General features: G+C 38.9%; 1 protein-coding gene across 1 annotated transcript; it reads right to left on the bottom strand.

Moving 5' to 3' along the window:
• Positions 1-1,445: 1,445 nt before the first annotated feature.
• Positions 1,446-19,045, bottom strand: GTSF1 (gametocyte specific factor 1). The gene is made up of 7 exons (XM_061133181.1): positions 18,928-19,045; positions 10,231-10,276; positions 5,695-5,795; positions 3,821-3,947; positions 3,297-3,380; positions 2,773-2,836; positions 1,446-1,548 (listed from the first exon to the last, which is right to left on the bottom strand). The coding sequence occupies exons 2-7, from the start codon at positions 10,244-10,246 to the stop codon at positions 1,446-1,448; spliced, it is 495 nt and encodes a 164-aa protein (XP_060989164.1). The 5' UTR covers positions 10,247-10,276; positions 18,928-19,045.
• Between the last annotated feature and the right edge of the window lie 758 nt (positions 19,046-19,803).

Below are 19,803 nucleotides of genomic sequence, written 5' to 3'. Positions count from 1 at the left end.
CCATCTATGGAGTAGAAATATTTCAAAATAAATACACCATGTCAATTGAAATTCCCTCCACCCCCTAGTCTTACTAAACACAAATGATTTATTCCTGGTGTATATGGAATTATATAATAAAGTAGAATTTAAAGTTAGGGACAGGACTCTACTCAGCATGGAAAAAGAAAATAGTCTTCTACCTATCAAGACTTATGGCATACGATTAGGTAATCTCATTTTGGGGGAAATGCAACTATCCAAAGGGAAATGTTTTAAAGGGGATCCTGTAGCCACCTAAAAATTAGCTCAAACAACAACAAAGACTGAAATCAAAGAAATCTGAATTTGGGGGCAACATTAGGAAAAGGAAGTTTGTATTAAATAAAAATGACAGTATGTTGGGTGTACCAATATATGGGAATTTCTTTACTAGGGTGGTATGACATGAATTTCAGACCTGTTTACTCAGCATTGTCTCTGAAGCCTTGGGAAGACATCTGAATACCATTCGTATGCTGGTTCTTATAACATTACTTTCATTTTGTCTTTACCCATTACCTTTCAGGCCCTTGCAATCCAATTTCTAATCCCAATTCCCTATTAATATTATGCTTTAAAAATCAGGGATGATTTCCTCCTAGCTAAAATAGTCTTTTTATTGGTCCCAAATTTATCCATGGAATCCGATGCCAGTGGTCACCCTTTTTTCTTTCTCGGTTTGAGTTTTATTTGCAAAAATGTTATTTTTTAAGCCATCAGTGATTCACAATTGAAGGAGGCATTTCATAGCTGAAACCAAAGGCTTGAGATGGGGGTAGAGAAATGGTATGAGGGAGGTGGGAGTGGGCAGGAAACAAAGAGAACTAAAAAGACAGGAAAAGGAAACCAGGGGATAATTCTCGTCTTGGGAGTTAAGAGACTCATTCAGGGTCCAGACCTGCCAACTACCAGCAATGCAAACAATTTTTTGTGCAATTAGTATGTATTTTATAATTAAAAAATTTTAATTACCAAAACATTCCTTGTTTATAATTATAGCGTTTTGAAGAGCAGACAAGAATACTGATGAGAGCACACAGCACAGAGCTTTCTACTGGGGAGCTCAACTAGGATGCGTGCATGCTCTGTTGCTAAGATGTGTCTGACTCTTTGTGACCCCAAGCTCCTCTGTTCATGGGATTTCCCAGGCAAGAATACTGGAGTGGGTTGCCCTTTCTTTCTCCATCACCCTGTCTTGAAATATTCTTTAGGCTTCTGTGATCTTGTACATGCCTGTTACTAACCAGGGTTAGGACTAGGGGTGAAGTGAGTGAGGTGCTTAAGATGCAAAATCTGAGGAGGCACTCACTCTCAGGGTCATTGGGTGCAGGGTATTCGGTATTCAGACTGAACATGTCCTTGAATAATTAAGACCAACTGTATTTATTTAGCACAACACGCAGTAAAAGCATTTTGCCACTCTTTCACTTACTGTTTTTCCATGGCAGAACATATGGCAGAGACTTGGGAACGCGCATGCCTGAAGCCAGGTTACTCTTATGTTCCATAACTATGTTGCTTGCAGGGCTGCAAAAGGAGAGATGAATTTGAATATGCTGGCATATTTGCATTCTTTAGGCAGGCACACATAAAACAATCAAAATGTGTTTTTTGTAATTTTGGGAAAAACAATCACCTACATGCTGAAATGTAAACACATTTCCATCAAAACATTCTTGCAATTAGAATGATTACCACTTCTCTGGAAAGCTCACTGTTCTGTACAGGCATTAAGATGGGTTTAACCATTTTCATTTTCTAGAAATTGAGATAAACAGCAATGCCATCTACTGTTCAATTGTATGACAGGCTCATCAACTCACTCAATATACATACGAGATAAAAAATGCCAAGACAACCAAACTAAAGGCAACAAATCTCACAGAATTTAGATAAAATTAAAACTGTACCAACGGAATTCATCTTTAAGTTTTTCTATCTCAATGCATACATAAAGCACAGTAACTGTACACTTACAATAACTGACTTTAGGAGCTAAAAAATAAAAATTGGTTAAGTATTCTATTTGAGGAAAAAATGAAGTCTACTATCTAATACTTTCATTTTCTAATCTGGAAATGCTCTCATTTGGGTTTGAAATATGATCTTTTTGGCCACACTATATGGCTTATGGGATCTTAGTTCCCCAGCCAGGGATGGAACCTGCACCCTTGGCAGTGAAAGTGTGGAGTTCTAACTACTGGACTACCAGGGAATTCAGAACATGATCTTAAAAGGTTTGAAGATCAAGTGGTAACGAAAAATCTTAGAGATTTAAATTAGATACAAAATCAGTGGGGAAGGAGAGATGAGTTTTTTTCCCTACCCAGTTGGTATTAGGGATTGTCCAGTCTAAAATCAGGAACTTTTAAGATTACTTTTTCCTTAGACACTAGTTATCCAGAGCAAAAATAACACATACAGTACAGCTACATAAGTTTTTCAAAGCATTAAAATAACAGGAACTTAGCAAAAACTCTAGCTTAGACATAAGAATGGCTGGCGCCACTGTCTCCTGTGCTAGACGACAAGCTAGTATTTTTGTGTTCCCACAGGAATTAATGCAAAGCATGTGACCTTTTTATGACTCAAGGAATAAATAGAAAAAACCCACCAAAACTATATCTAGACAAATTACCACCAAGTAACATCATTGAGGAAAGAGGTCAATACATGCTTTGGAGCCTACTATTGGTAACAGAGCACTTTGATTCTGGGAGGAAGTGGTGGGAATGAGATCTTTTCATTTACCTATTGTTGCCACAGTAGCTGGCTGTGCCCCAGACAAAGGGGGTGCTGGTCTCTTCCCACAAATCTGCCAAAGGAAACAAAACACAGTTTGTGGTGCTACTAGGTAAAACACCAATTCATGCTAGTCGAATTTGTAAGATGAGAAATAATAAACTTAAGTTCAGAGAAGCAACTAAAAACTGGTCAAGTACCCTAAGAGACACAGTAGCAAGAATTTAACTGAAGGATATAAACACAAACGACATAAATAATAATAAACGTGCCTAGTAACAACCAAACACAGATGGTATAATACAATTTATGAAAAAAACAGATGTAAGTAGTGTTCTTTTCCAATCAAGTGGGAAAGGCTGTTCCACGTGTCTGCACAGAGATACAAATGTGTTTGTACTGGGGCTCAATAAGAATAATAAGGCATTCTGAACAACATGGTATGTTCATAAAAAAGGAAAACCTTCCTTCTAGCTAAAGCACATGACTCAAGATTTCGACATTGTGAAGAAGCAGATGCAGAGGCCCTTCACCTTTATCCCAGTCTTCATCGCAAGGAGGGCACTGCCACGTGCTCTCAGCCAGAGTCTCCTGTCCAAGGTTCCTGGTTTGGTTGACTGCAAGACAATAGAGATTCTAACTTAAGAAGGAGACACTGCCAAGTTATTATGTTTAAAGGGGTTAGTGGCTTAAAAGGTTGCAGGGTCTTTGTTTCTGAAAAATGGGATAGGATGAAAGCTAAACAGGTCTTATCACCTTTCCGACAGAAGAAAAGAACGAGAAGCAGAAACAAAGATGTTTGCTGTATTTACGGTAATAAAAGAATTTTTATTTTTAAACGAGGTATTAGTAAAATGAATCAGGTTGTTCAGAAGGGAAAGAAGTCTGGTACACATAACTTGACAATCTTTTGCTGCTAAGATTAAAAATCTCAAAGGCAGAAAAGTATTGTTTTTCTGAAATGATGAAAGCCAAAAATCAACGTGATAATGTAGCATCATGTAAGTTTGAGGGAGCTAACCTCCAGTACTGAAACATCTTAGCTAGTCAGTCTTACCTACATCCTGCTCAATACAGCTTTTGTCATCACAGCTTGAGATATGATGACTGATTTCAGCCCGAGGAACCTGATGGCGAGCATTGAAGGGACAAGTCGCCAGTTTGTTTGCGACATCAGGATGATTCTGGGAAAAAAATTAAAGGGGTTTGTCAATAAACTTGTGGTGGAGCTGTGATAGGTACACTAAGCAGAACATTAGGGGAGAATTATTTATCACCCATAAAGATCACAGAGACATTACCTCTTTGTTATGATTATAAAGACTGACACCACAGATATTGGGGTTAAAGTGGTTTATAAGGAAGTAAACAGTGAATTTAGGATTGGGTATTTGAATCCTATCTTCTCCCTGTTTACTTCTCAGGGTCATGAGTCTGGAGGCACAGCCTGTAACGGCACAGCTCTCTGGATGTCTTTGAAAGCGGATATTCAGGATGAACAGCAACACTAAAACACACTTTGTCTGCAGTAGCACCCCGCTACTGCAGGACAACAGTGCAGGAAAACAGCTGTGGGAAGGGAGCTGCAGAAGAGGCAAAGCCAGTGATTTCTCAGATTAACACAGGAACACTTATTGAAAGTAATGATGCCTGAAATGAGGCTCTGAACAATTTGTCCTTTATTTCAGCTATTTCACTAAGGATAAGTCCAGATGATAAAGAGCTCTGTTGACCAAGTTCCTTATTTTAATACAAAACAAGAAAACACAACAAAGTGTTTAATAGAACCCAAATCCTACGTTAAGTTTACCAGCAATTAAGAAATTAGGAGAAGCAAAAGATATATCACAAATGATACTCAAAAAAGTGAAAATAATGTAAAGTGGGGAGAAGGGTGCAAAAAAATAGAAGATGGAGAAAACTGTGATTTTTTAAAGGGATAGTGGGCATTCTAATGCAAAGGTTTTGTGGCTGAAGATTAAGAGCATTAGGAGAGGGGAGTTAATGATGATGTCTTTTTACCACTTGGCTCCCTTTCCCAACCTTTCTCCTTGGGACATGTCTGAGAGCCTAGAGGAGGAAGTTGTGGTGGTATCTGCTGGTCTGTAATGTCTATGTTCAACCTTAAGGAATTCTTGCTCTAGAGATTGAAAGGAGCTGAGAAATAATCAACAATGGCATTATAATCACGTCTCCAGGACTGCAAGAGAAACATTCTTTGATGAATGTTAATGCATATGTGAACTGCATGCAGGTTTGGATTAAATACCTACATTGTTTTCCAAGCATTAATCCTGGCAGAACTTTGGCCTCTGTATCTGACATTTCTATTCTAACCACCCTTTCAAACTGCCTCAATTAATATATCAGCATTAAATTAGCTTACATCAACTAAATCTACAAAAGGTAACCAGAAGGAAAACACTCTTTGAGCTGTTTTTTTTCCCCTTCCCCTCAAAGATGTTTACTGTTGAAACTTGGAGAAATAGTTATTTTTATGAATAATCTTTTCTTGGGTTAACCTCTAGCTGTTTAACTTCTCTAACATTTCTAAACAAACAAACAAAAAAGTCAGAAATAAGTGTATTACAGTACTCAATCCTTATCAGGACATCAAGTTTACAAGGCAAGAATGATTTCTGATCACTAGTAAAAATTAGTGTTTCCTCTGTTTCACAGCGGCTAAGACGACTGGAGAGAAACTGTTTAAGGGTGCTATGTCACTAGCTGGGGAAAAAACCAAAACGAGAAAAAACTTACACCCCCAAGAAAGAAAGAAATTCTTATCTATAAATGTTGGCATTTAACCCAAAGCAATTCTGGCATTTAATTAAAACATATATGCTAAAATTATTTGATATTTATAAAATCTGGCTTTTTAAAAGAACTCAGGAGGCCATCACTGGGCAAATTGAGAAAATAACATCGTACCTTTCTGCACTTGATAAGGTGATAAGGAAACCTGCAGGCCCTGATCTGGTGGTTTTTATCATAGGGGCATTGTAACAGCTTTTCAGGGTCCAGAGTATCGACTGAAAGAGAGAAAAACATGTTAAGTATAAAGCTTAACAGGCCCTTGCAACATTTCAGCATCCCTGGCACATGGATTTTTCAACAGCATCTGTAAGAACTGAACAAGACGCCCTAACAACAACTTGAAAGATTTTTTTTAAAAGGGTGACTAAAAACATTTGAGAGTGTAAGATAAAACTGTGTTATTGAATCTTCATTAAGTCCAGCAAAACAAGCATTCATGGGATGGGGTCAAAGTTCACATTTGGTTGTACATAAATACTGTTGTTTTTATTGCTGGTAATCCTTATTATAACAAAAAATTAAATGATATGTCTTTTCCTTTTCTGAAAGTGCTAATTCAGGGTCATTCTTTTCTCTAGCTAGTTCAACCAAAACTTCCAGGCAGTATACTGAAAGTTGGAACAGACAATGTATTGATATACTGATGTGGGAGTCCACTGCACAAGTGCCCCCTATTTCCCAACTAGTCTTAGGGCAAGCTGAGGGTAGTTAACCCCCTACACCAGCATCCCTATTTACTAGTTTGCCATGACATGAAAAAAGTTGGTAAGCACTGTTCTGTATCAGTTATATGTTCTATGGAAGCTTAGGAAATATCATTGATAGATTTATTTTTTTGTCTGCCTGATTTAATGTACTTCTCAAAATAGCTCCTAGTCAGTGAATATAGTTACCTCTCAAATGAGACCAATACCTTTACCAAATTGGTAAAGGTTCCAAAATTTCATATTTGGGAACACAATGAGAAAAAAAAGGAGAGAATTTTTTAATCTGATGTTCATGAAATTGGCCATATAAAAAGTAGAATAAACTGCAAAAACAGAACCTCCTAAGTTTAAGACAACTGCAGACATACGGGGCTACTGTGAGAAAGCCAACCCCTAATCTATATTGTGCAATTTAAAAGTACTCTTAGAAGACTATACTTTCAGGTTCCATTTCAATAGTTTAAATAGAAACTAGAGAAGTTTCTCATAACGTGTTAAACTACTCTCAGGTTCTGTAAAATGTCCAGGCTGAGCCCCAAATTTTAAGAATCTTGGTAAAAGAAGAGAAATTAAACAGTTAAGTAGATTTTGAATATATTATGAGGACAAGACACAATCTAATAAAATGCTGTTGCCACCACTGAAGGCAATAATAAAAGTGAAATAAGATAAACAATTCACATTTGATAAGAAGCTTATAAACCAAGAGACTGCTATGAAAATCAGAAGCCGCAGGAATTGAAACAGTGTCCCTGGAAGAGTGGTAAACATGGGATAAATTGCTAACCATGACCGTGATGCAAATGAGCCAGAAAGGTGACTTGAAGGACAGAATGAATAGGAATGAAAAGTCTTAAAGGACAAGCAGGCTTATTATGGCAACCAGGCTCATCCTGAGCAGTGATCTTTTCACATTTCTAAAGCTTCAGGATACACAGGAAAAGTATACAGATGAAATTCTTGTTAGTTTCCCTCCATTTAATCCATTTCATCACAAGCAAATGATAGGCCATGTCAGTAGCTGACAGACTGGACATACTTTATGATTCATACACATTTTACTGCCCATACAGTGGCATACATCAGAGTTAATGATAACTTCCTACTAAAATGCTTTACTTTTTGGTCTCTGATAACAGGTCTGCTCTAAACAGGTCTTTTATTTAAAAAATTTTCAATTTTATGTTTAATTTAAAAATATTAATGGTAATAATGCAAATAACATAAAATTCATCACCTTAACTATTTAAAAGTGTATAGTTTATTGGTGTTAAGTATATTCACATTATTGTGAATCTAGACAATCTCTAGAAATTTTCACCTTGCAAAACAAACTCTATACCCATTAAATAACTCCCATTGCCTCCTCCCTGAAACCTCTGGCAGTCATTATTCTACTTTTTGTTTCTGTGAGTTTGACTATTCTAGATATTTCATATAAGTGAAATCATATGGCATGTGGCCTTTTTGTGATTAATTTATTTAAATTACCACAATGTCCTCAAAGTTTATCCATAGTGTAGCATGTGACAAGATTTCCTGTAACTATTTTATTTTTCTTAAAAAAAAAAAACAAAACAAAACCTAACAGCTCCTTCTCTATCAGTGAAATATAAGAAACATTTCCCTGCTGCATATGGATGTAGCACAGATTCTTAATCAGTTCCCTTACTGATATATTTGTTTCTAGTTTTTACTATTACATAAATGATGCGGATAGCAATCTAATATATACTTATCTGTGCACTGTATTGAGTATTTTTCTTGGGCAGATACCTAAGAGTACTGCACAAAGTATTATATGAATTTAAAGTTGTAACAAATACTATTGAACTCCTCAGCGAAAAATTTTTTTAGAATGTCCCTTAAATTGGTTGACCTGTTTTTTAACATTTAGAAATTTTTAAATTTTTTTTCAATTGGAGATAATTGCTTTACAATATTGTGTTGGTTTCTGCCATACAGCAACATGAATCAGCCACAGGTATACATATGTCCCCTCCCTCTCACCTCCCACCCCACCCCACCTCTCTAGATTGTTAGAGATCAGCAAAAATCTTGAGTGACTTTTTGGGAATATAACTTAATTTGGAAAACAAAGTAGGCCTCATGGACAAGCTTCCTCCAAAAGCACAGACTCAGATATTCCTCACATTTGGATAGAGCTCAGAACCCATGGTGAGAAAATGGAAGAAACTTCACAGAAATGAGGAACCAGACGCGACAAGAGTATCATCAGCTAAGAGGTACCGCATGAAGACAGAAGCTGGAGATCTTCAGGAATCTATCCGATTATAGAGTTTAGATCAGTTGGGGGGAAAGGTCAAGTACATTCTAAACAGTATTTCTCACTTTAACTTGATTTCTGGTGTTAAATCACTTGAGGGCTGTAGATTCTGCATTCAGCACGTTTGAGATGAGGCCTGAGATTATACATTTCTAACATACTCTCAGGTTCTTTTTAAAATCTTAAAACAATGAAACTTTACCAAGACACAGATAAACAGAAAAAAATGCTATGCTTAAAGGAGTTGATTCTTTATAAGTCAATATATTTTATTAAATTTACTTAGTCACAAACTTAAAAATAAACAGTAAAATCAACCATTTTCTTCTTTCTTTAACATCTGATTTTAAAAGTCTGTGCTATGTAGCAATAATTACAAGAACCAAGTGACATTTTTCTAATAAAAAAATCACCACTGGATAAAGTAAAGAATAAGAGACATAAAGGGGAGATGATGCTTTCTAATTTAATAGAGTAGTAAGCTTCCAAGAATAAATATAAATCTCTCATATCTATCTCACACGGAAATCTCAGATTTTAATTAATATATTTTTAGAAAAATTAAGGAAGTGAAGGAGGGAGCCCTAAGGAAGATCAAGTAGAATCAGACTTCTAGATCCATTATGCTCAAAGTATGGTCCTCAGATTAGCATTACCACCTGGGAGCGTATTAGAAATGCAAATTGAGTCCCAGACCTTCTGAATAAAAAATCTGGGGGGAGGGCTCCAGAAACCTGTGTCTTAACAAGTATCCTAGGTGATTCTTCTGCATGCTACAGTAGATATTTAATAAAGACTGTTTCCATGTAGTTTCTACATGTTGGTGATAAAGGTTCTATTGGACTCTTCCTTGAAGGCAGAATGGAACTAAAATATCTTTCAGTTAGAACTTAGAGATTCTGAACAAAATAGCAAAGTAGGAAACAAAGGTGGCCTTGCTGACAAGTTTCATCCACTCAGATGTTCCTCAAACTTGGTCAGGGTCTAGAAACCATAGTGCCTAGTAGTATAAAGTAGGGCACGACATATAAACAACATACAAGGCTCCGGTTCTGACTCTGTCCCCAACAGTGTAACCAGGGGGCAGATCAGTTAACCCAGGCTCTGTTTCTCAGCTGTTAAAATCCTAGTGTTGAATGAAATGGCTCCTCAGGTCTCTCTCGTTCTACCCTTGTATGATCCTAGCTCTCCCGGCTCCCATTTGATTTGCTGGGCCATTGAGATTACTGGATCGCTAGAGAAATAAGAATCCTCCCTAAGATTTCTTTAATCCTAAAAACTCAATGCACATCAACATTAGGTATACCATATATCTCACAGAATAGAAACCAGGGGTTACCATCCCTGTGTCACTAACAAGAGAAACTGAAGTTCTAAAGAATGAAAATTCTTCACTTAATAAATAAAAATATAGTTTAACACAGGAGTCCCAAATACAGCTTTCTCAAAGCTTGATGACTTCTCAGACTTTTTAATTTAAATTTCAAGGGTCCTATTTCAAATTTGGACATTTCTCTGCATTACGAAAACAGTCTCATTTTTTCTTCCCAGCAGTTTAGCGAAAAAGTGAATCTTTCTCAGCACATTAAAAGTCTTGTCAGAGAGAAAACTACATGTTAAGTAACTTATTTTCTAAAAGCAACAAGAAGTACTTACTGTAAGTTTCTTCCATGTTGGGATTTAAGGAGCCAAATCCAAAGTGCTGGGGGAAAGAAAAAACTGGATCAGGAAATCAGAAATAAAACGTACCAAAAGGAGCCCTAAGAAGTGGAATCAAACTAGAAGCGAGGTCACCCAAGCTAATATAAAAAACCCTTATTGCACCTCCCTCTTCCTATTAGCTTCTCCCCTTTAAGGCATTCTTTACTACTTTGAATCATTTTATCATTGCCTAACTCACACTCTTACAACAAATTCCAGGGCTCACAGTTAAGAAAAACTAAACATGACTACTACTTAAACTGTATTCAGGTGAGAGGATGTCAATCAATTTTAAGTGCCATTACAACACCGTGTCACTATTTAGAGTTTGTCACATCTTTTGATGCTATTTAACATTAGAAGGAGCAACTCAAGCCCACAAGAATGTTATTTAAACTGCAGGATAAACAAAGAATAGGGTACTATTTTAAAGCTCTGAAGTCCTCAAAAATACAGGATGATCGAGCTGCCAGTCTTGCTTACTCCTGCCCCTGGGGACTTGGGAACGCTGGAAGCCTATGTCAGACTGTACAGTCAACCCATTCAGTATGCCCAGAGACACTCCAGTTTACTATTTCTATGATTTTTCTTAAACATGATTAGGAAGTATCACACTTTTCCCAGTGATGCTTTATTACCTACACCCCACCCTATGCAAAACCAGACAGACTAGGTTATTTAAATTTCTCCAGGTAATACTCATTCCCTCTGTGCACTGAGGAAACCCTTCTGAATGTTAGCACTCAAGAACTGTCCATTTTATAGTTGACAGAATCACAAAAGAACAAGTCTGTAACAGAAATATGGAAGATTAAAAGACAATATTTTTAGTTTGAATCCTCTTCCACCTGATTCTCCTCTACTGAGCTCTGTGATTAAACAAACTTATCATTACAAAATAGACTAAATTTATATAAAGTCATCCCCATAGGAAACTTAAAACTGGTTAGATTTACAGTTATTGCCCCTAGAGCCAGCTCTCCTCATACAATTCCACACCCCTTCCCCCCATTCTATGACATAAGCAGTCTTGGAACCTATGATAGGACATACAAGTGATCAGCTGGAACTCGTTTAGTAATTTGCTGCAGAGCTCATTTGTAAATGACAATCACTGGTGAAACTGCCATGAAAAAATAATTTTCATGTCTGGGTTAAGAAATTTTGACCTTCCTTTTGATATGTTATACATAGTTATGCTATACTTTTTCAACAAAAAATAAAAAGAGAATTGCAAGAGCCAAACACTATGTTCCTTGATTTTAAGGCATTTAAAGATGTTATCGGTGCCAGATTCAGCAACTTGCAGGAAGCTCCCCTATCCTCTGGGGGCAAAAAGACTAAATTACAGTAGATTAAGGGCACTGGAAACTACAGCCTCCTCATTCAGCCCTGCCCATCTAAGTACCTTATCATTATCAAACTGTTATTACGTCTTCATGTTTTTCCTAGCACTGCTGCTTCTGCTAAGTCGCTTTAGTCGTGTCCTACGCTGTGCGACCCCATAGACGGCAGCCCACCAGGCTCCCCCACCCCTGGGATTCTCCAGGCAAGAACACTGGAGTGGGTTACCATTTCCGTCTCTAACGCATGAAAGTGAAAAATGAAAGTGAAGTCGCTCAGTCCTGTCCGACTCTTAGCGACCCCATGGACTGCAGCCACCAGGCTCCTCCGTCCATGGGATTTTCCAGGCAAGAGTACTGAAGTGGGGTGCCAGACGGCGGTAAAACGGGCACTCAGCAGTCAAGCTTGCGAGCTGGGTTGTAGCCTGAAGCAACGGGTTACACTTAACCGAGCTGGGGTCTCAGTAAAACCAACATTTTTCCTCCTTTAAACAAAAGCCAAGAGTCTATTTAAACAATGGGACTACATAGGAGAAGGTGGAGAAGGTGCCTAACTTAAAAAACTAAGGAGCCAAGGAGGCCCTCGACGGGACGAAGCAGTGGCAGACCCACCGGTTGCCTAAACACCTTTGCGGAGGACCCACCAGACGGGCAGAAAAGGGAATATACTAGAAGGTGAAAGTATCCCAGTCCACGGTGAGATTTTTGGAGGTCCCCAAGCCAGGACCTGGGCGTCTTTCCTACCTCGGCGGAGACACGCTCTCCTCTCCTCACGGTCGCCTTCGCTCACGCCCGTGCCCCAGCAACGCTCCCTTCCGGCCCCTGACGTTAGGGGGTGGGGCCCCCACTTCCTGTGACGCAGGGCTGGGCGTCGGGGAGCGTGGTGGTGGGGGCCGCTGCGCTGACTGCCTTCTTGGCACTCGCTCCTTGGGTTCCCCCCATCCCTTCTCGGGAGGTGGGCCTCCGGCCCCCGGAATGACCGTGGCTTTGCGTGGGTGGGACTCGCGCTGCCTTCCCGGCCTCTGTGGGGGCCATCTTAGAAACTAGAATGAGCGCTGAGACATAGCGCTCGAGGAGGGGATGGGACACCTTAGATGTCAACTGATAACTAGTGAGAAGGAAGCCATGTTAGTGCAAGTTGTCCAGAGAGAAAGATAATTTAGGTTTTGAGGGGAGGGAAGAGGAAAATTGAAAAAGAGATAAACAGAAGAAGTCCTCTCCTCCCACCCCCAGATCCCCCAAAAACAAACCACTAAGGACAGGAATCTAGTTTTTGTTTAGCACGCCTTGTAGGTAGAATTTCAAAGTTCAAAAGTCGATAATGGTTTATCGGAGAATGCTCGGTAGGATGGATGCCCTAGTCATCTCCATTAAAGGAGATTTTTGAGTTGAGGAGAGAGCTGGCAGTAGAAAGGGCCAGGAAGTTATAAATTGATAGTAGAAAACGAAACCTATATTGTGAGCCTTTTTTCTGGAAACCCTGATACCAAGAAGAAAAAAAAAGTGTAATCGGTGGTTCTTGTGTTCAAGTTGCTAGGAAAACAGGCCCCAGAGTGGATGAAAGATTAAATGGCAGTACAACAGATGCTAAGAAAGTGGTTGAGAACGTGAATTCTTTAGAAGAAAACCACTGGGGCCCAAAGTGACCCGGGAAGGACTTTGAGAAAAAGGACTTGTGGCATTTGTAGAAGAAAAAAAAAAAGGAGGGAATTGGTACTACAGGTAGATCTGGTAATAATATTTTTTTAAAAGCAAGAAGTAAAAGGCGTGATACGACGAGTTTTTGTGTTGTTCAGGGTAGGAGGCAGACTGGATGGTCAGTTTGGGTGTTGAAATATTGGGGGTTTTAGACCATTTCAGTGGTTTATGTAGTCTAAATGTTATTTAGGAGAACTTTTTCTAACAGCATGAACTAAATGTGGCTTTAGTGAAAAGAGTCATGGGACGTTTTTACATGAATAATATGTAAACATTATTGGATTTTTATTTCTGTCCATGCTGCTTGTTTTGCGATATGTTCTGTCCATGCTGCTTGTTTTGCGATATCTTCGTTCCCTGCCCAGGGATAGATCCTGTGCCCCATGCATTTGAAGCTGGAAGTCTTAACCACTGGACCTCCAGGGAAGTCCTGTTTTTTTAAATTTTTTAAATTATCATTGCTTGAGCTGAAGAGAGTATGCTTCACAGCCTTTGGTTCATGTTAAGATTCTAAAAATAAAAGTATTGGTGGAAGTAGAATCAAGACTTCTTAATGGTGTCTGCACTTCAGAACCATTTGAAGAGATTTGAAACATACCATGTCACGTCCCCTTCCCAGGCCAATTAATCAGAAAGAGTTAGTTTTAAAAGCTACCCAGATGATTCTAATGTGCAGTCAGGATTGAGAACCACTGAGGTAGGCACTGTTTTGAATTTACAAAAGCTATTCTTTCACCTGGGTGGCCTGGATGATTTCTGTGAAGGAGGGCAAGCTGCTAAAGTGCTTCTTGAAAGATGATTGCTGAGAATGAACAAGCTTCATTGCAAGTGCAGCACAAACAATTTTAGAAAAGCTGTTGTTTTGCAAATCAGTTTCAGACTGTTAGGGATATCTTAAATAATCTACGAAATCCTAAACCTCTGGATTTACCAAATCATTCATGCAGAATTAGCAGGGCCGGTGTGATTTAAAGTGAAGTGTGATTTTTCAGGGTTTAAACTTCAGTAATCTGGTGAAATTGTTGACCCTGTTACTGTGACCCATCTGTTCTTTTCATTCAGATACCTGCAGGTTGAAATTTCTGGAGAAGGAAGAGCTAAGAGCTTGAGAGGACGAGGAGTGGGTACCAAACCAGAATCCAAAGTCAGACTTCACTGCGTTCAGTAATATCTTGTCAAGGTGACAGGATCCTCAACTGATAAAGCTGTTCCGTTTAGCACCAGTAAATGAGCCCACCAACTTTTAAACAAACTAAAGAACCAAACATGTCTTTCAGTGGTGGAGATATTAAAATAAAAATACACCACACGTCTTTCTCTTCTTAAATGCTTTTTTCATTTCTTCCCAACCCAGAAAGTTCCTGCTTTATCTGAGATCCCTGCTGAGTTTTCTTTCAGACTGATTTTCCAGCCAGGTTGAATATATTTGAAAAGGAAAAAAAAAAAAGAGAGCGAGCCCAAGGCATTTACATGGGGTCATTCTGAGGGCTAGCTGGGATTAATACCCTAAACTGAATCTGATCCATGCTGGTTCTATCTCTGAATATGCTTGCATTTAACCCTAAATTATAAATTATATTTTTAGAATTATTAGTTAAAAATAAAGACTGAACTAATGAGTAGACAGATCTGTATGCCAATGATTTAAAAAAAAAAAGCAACTTTGTTCCAAGATGAGTTTTTCTCTGCTTTCAGGATTGGAGTTCCAGTTATTGCTTCAGATTCTTTAGAGATTTTCAGTGTTTCATAAAGCCTGATAAAACTTAAACTTTTGCCCATCAGAAAGCTAAAACATTAAATTCTTTGTTTTGGGCTTAAATTTTATCCACTAAGTCCTATTTTTCTCATCTATTAATGATTTCTGATTGGTTGTAAAGTGTGTAACTTAGGAAAATTATTGAAGTGCAATTGCAAAATATTTCAAAAAGAGGTCTCTGGGGGAACATAATAGATGTTATTATTAGTGAGGGTAGATTTTGGGAAGTATTGCTGTTGATAGTGAAAAGTTGGGACTGGTTACAATTTTTCAGGCAAAGTAACAGGGCGAGGTGTTCCCACTAGGGAACCCTTGAAAATAAATTTATGTTTAAAAAAGTCATTAATGAGAGTTTGCAAAGAATAGCTAACACCCCTCTCTACAAACACAGGATGATACAGGATAAATGAAAAACCAGTCGCGACTTTTTTTGTCTTTAAATTCATTCTGTGTCCTAATACATAAATATTATATAATCGTGTAATCCACATTGCTGTAATAGTTGCTGAGCAGTCTGTTTTCTGCATTTTTCTTCGACTTGTAAGTAATTTCTTTCACTAGGACTCAGCAACAGTGCTTCCCTGGTGGTTTAGATGTTAGAGTCTGCCTGCAGTGTGGGAGACCTGGGTTTGATCTCTGGGTCAAGAAGATCCCCTGGAGAAGGAAATGGCAGTCCACTCCAGTATCCTTCCTTGCCTGGAAAATTCCATGGGTGGAGGAGCTTGGCAGGCTACAGTCCATGGGGTCGCAAAGAGTGGGACACAACTGAGCAACTTCACTTTTTTTCTCTCAGCGACAGTAGCCCCTTATGCCCTTTCTGATGCTGGCATCTGAGATGTAAATTTAAGTCAAAGTTTGTAAACCATTGTTAGCATTGCTTTTGGCAATTAATTCTTTACTGTGTAATGAATAGGTAGGTAAGAAAATGGAAACCTCTTAAAAGATTGTTGAAAAGATGGTAGAATAGCAAAATTATGCTGAAGAAACTTCACCTTCTAAAAATTATGTAAAGTGCTAGTCTTGAGTGGAACAGCTGTATAATTCCAATTCTACTATTCTTCTGATGTTATTTTAAGGAATGTCCAATGTTTAAACCTGAGGGTCATTTTCTTTTTGAAGCCTTTTCCTTACTTCTGCCTGGGATTAAGTGCTAATGTTTTCTTATACCCTCCTTTCCTCCCAGCACTTACACTGTGTCATACCAGTTGTTCTCAGAGTGTGGTCTCCAGACCAGCATGATTAGCATCACTTAGGAACTTGAGAAAAACGCAAATTCTTGGGCCTTGCTACAGACCTACTTACTGAATCAGAAGCTTAGAGGTGAGATGCCCTACAATCTTTGTTTTAATAAGCCCTCCAAGTGGGAGGTGGGAGGGAGGCTCGAGAGAGAGAGAGAGGGAACATATGTATACTTATGGCTGATTATTGTTGATGTATGGCTCCCAGGTGGCACAGTGGTAAAGAACCCACCTGTTAATTCAGGAGATGCCCTGGGTCAGGAAGATCCGTGAAGAAAGAAATGGCAACTCACTCCAGTATTCTTGCCTGAAAGATTCCATGGACAGAGGAGCCTGGTGGGCCCCAGTCCATGGGGTCACGAAGAGTCAAGACTCTACTGAGCAGCAGCAGCATGGCAGAACCTAACACAAGGATAATTGTGAAGCAATTATCCTCCAATTAAAAGTAAATAAATAAAAAAGAAAGCCCTCCAAGTGATTTTGATTTTGAAGATTGAGAACTGTTGCCATATATTAACTATATTTGTCAACCTTGTTCCCTCATGTCCACTGTAATTCCTAACATAGTGTGCCAAACTTAGTAGACATTTGATTATTTGACCTGAGAGCATAGGTATACTTTGTCAGGGCCTGCAGCACCTGTAAGACATCATCTGTCTGGTAAGAGACTCCGTGGGAAGAAGAGACTAAAATATTTGAGATTTTTTTCTTTCCCTCTTTTGTATCACAGCTGCTTGGAAAGTCTGAACAAAAAGGCCCATAAAGTATGGGCCAACAAAAGAATAAAGATGTGGAACCAAGGAGATATGTTTTGGTACTTATCTAGGATGTGAGTAATGGGCCTTCACAGTTTTTTCCCCATAGTTCATGCTGTGAGTATAAGATTAGAAACCCTAGAACCAGATTTTAGGGAAGAAACTTTATAGCCAGAAAGCCTTATTGCTGTTACATAATTTAAATTGCCTTGATGGGACTTTTCTGTGAAAATGAGTGAACCTGATTACCAAGTTTTTTGAAAAGTTGATTTATTCAGTATATAATATTTGGCCCAGTGTATTGAATCTCTTTATTCCACCATGGGTATAAAGTATAGATTCTCCACATTCATCACCTTTGATTTTGTGTGGGCATACGACTAGTACATAGTCAGATCATTCCTCTCCTAAAGCATACTATAGCTTAATAGTAATAAGTCAGACTGAAAGGAGGTTAAATGGAGATGTAAGCCACCTGTTAGGAGAGCTTGAGAGAATAGTTAGGACCTCGGGGAATCTAGGCAAGCTTTGAGGAAATTATTTTTAAACTTTGCTTTTTTAAAAAGTATTTTTCCTTAATTTAGTTTGGTTTTTTTTGAAGGTTTGACCAAATGTTACGTTAGAAGCCAAACAAGTGGTGTATTTATTAACTTATATTGTGCCTTCTTCCAAGTGGCTCAAACTTCTTAAAAGTGAGATTTGAGTAGATCTGGCACCCATGTTTTGAATGACACAACTGCCTAATAAGTGATGTTTTATCCTTTTAGACTAATGTAGTCGACTTGGTTTCTCTGGTTGTTATCTCAGGAAAATTGTTCCCTGTTTTAATTTCAAGAGTATACTATTTTGGAGGAAAAATTATGTGGTCCCCCAGTTGAGACCACCTGATGTGAAGAGCCAGCTCAGAAAAGACCCTGATGCTGGGAAAGATTGAAGGCAGGAGGAGAAGGGGACGACAGAGGACAAGATGGGTGGATGGCATCTCTGACTCATTGCACACGAGTTTGAGCAAGCTCCGGGAGATGATGAAGGACACGGCAGCTTGGCGTGCTACAGACCATGGGATCACAAAGAGTTGGACACGACTGAGCGACTAAACAACGACAATCATTTAAGACTGCATGGTCTTTTAGGAGATTTCATATACCTAAAATATGGTAAAGGAATTTTATCTTTTAAGGCCATTTTCCTGGGGAACAGTCTTTTGTTTTTATATGGTCTGGTGTTAATATACCAAAATATAATTTAAAAAATTCAAAACATGTAGGGTCTTAGTCAAGAGACAAGAGTAAATCTTGTTTATATTGTGTAAAGCTCAGAGAGAAAGTCAGTAGCCCCCCCAACCCCTTCACTTTGTACAAAATATACTGGAATGTGCTAAATGCTAAAAGTGTCTACATGTCCTCCCTTCTATTTTAACTGAAGAAAAAAAAAGATCATTTGAAAAAGATCTAGAAAATACGTAGGGATAAGACTCCTAAGGGCAGAAAATACTCATTTGACTAAAACTTCTTTTAATTGAAAGTCTAAATTTACTTGAACTAGTCAGTAAACTAGCAAAATCCCAAACTCATTGTTTTAAAAGGATTAGCTGGCTGCAATAAAAATTACATCTTAAGAGGAACTAATTCTGGCTTGTTTTAAATTGGGTGTTGGTTCTGTTTAAGCACCAAGTGAAGGGCTATAAACTGAAGGGCTCCAAAATCACTGCAGATAGTGACTGTAGCCATGAAATCAGAAGACATTTGCTTCTTGGCAGGAAAGCTGTGGCAAACCTAGACAGTGTCTTGAAAAGCAGAGACATTACTCTGCTGACAAAGGTCTGTATGGTCAAGGCTATGGTCTTACTAGCGTTCACGTACCTGGACTGTAAAGAAGGTGGAGTGCCGAAGAATTGATGCCTTCGAACTGTGGTGCTGGAGAAGACTCCTGAGAGTCCTTTGGACAGCAAGGAGATTAAACCAGTCAATCTTAAGGGAAATCAACCCTTCATACTTGTTGGAAGGACTGATGCTGAAACTGAAACTCCAGTATTTTGGTCATCCAATGAGAACAGCTGACTCATTGGAAAAGTCCCTGATGCTGGGAAAAATTGAGGGCAGAAGAAGAGGGAGGCAGAGGATGAGATGGCTGATGGCATCACTAAAGCAATGAACATAAATTTGGGCAAACTTCGGGAGATGGTGAGGATCACACAGGGTAGGCCTGGTGTGCTGCAGTCCATGGGGTCACGGAGTGTCAGACACGACTGGGCGACTGAACAACAGCAAAGCACTAAGTGTTTGAGTATCTCCTAGATACAACAGCACTAGACTAGCGGTATAGCCAGTATGTGATTCTCTATTCCTTCATGAAGGTGTGGTTTTGGCTGAGGTAGGAGACAGGGAAGGTTTAAATGAGGTGAGGATTAAGAACTGGACTTTAAAAAAGCTAGAACAATGATTTGAATAGTTGAAGGGCAAGGGGTGACATTTTAATTTTTTATTGACTTTATTACTTTTTGGCTGTGCTGGGTCTTCATTGCTGCACGTGGGCTTTCTCTAGTTGTGGTGAGTGGGGGCTATTCTTCATTGTGGTGCATGGGCTCCTCATTGCGATGGCTTGTCTTATTGTGGAGCATAGGTCCCAGGGTGTGCAGGCTCAGTAGTTGTGGCACATGTGCTTAGTTGCCCCGAGACATGTGGGATCTTCCCGGATTGGGGGATCGAACCCGCGTGCCCTGCATTGGCAAGTGGATT

The sequence above is a fragment of the Dama dama genome, chromosome 3, assembly GCF_033118175.1.
Source record: "Dama dama isolate Ldn47 chromosome 3, ASM3311817v1, whole genome shotgun sequence".
NCBI classification, from domain to species: domain Eukaryota; kingdom Metazoa; phylum Chordata; class Mammalia; order Artiodactyla; family Cervidae; genus Dama; species Dama dama.
This window is presented reverse-complemented; position numbering and strand designations above follow the sequence as displayed.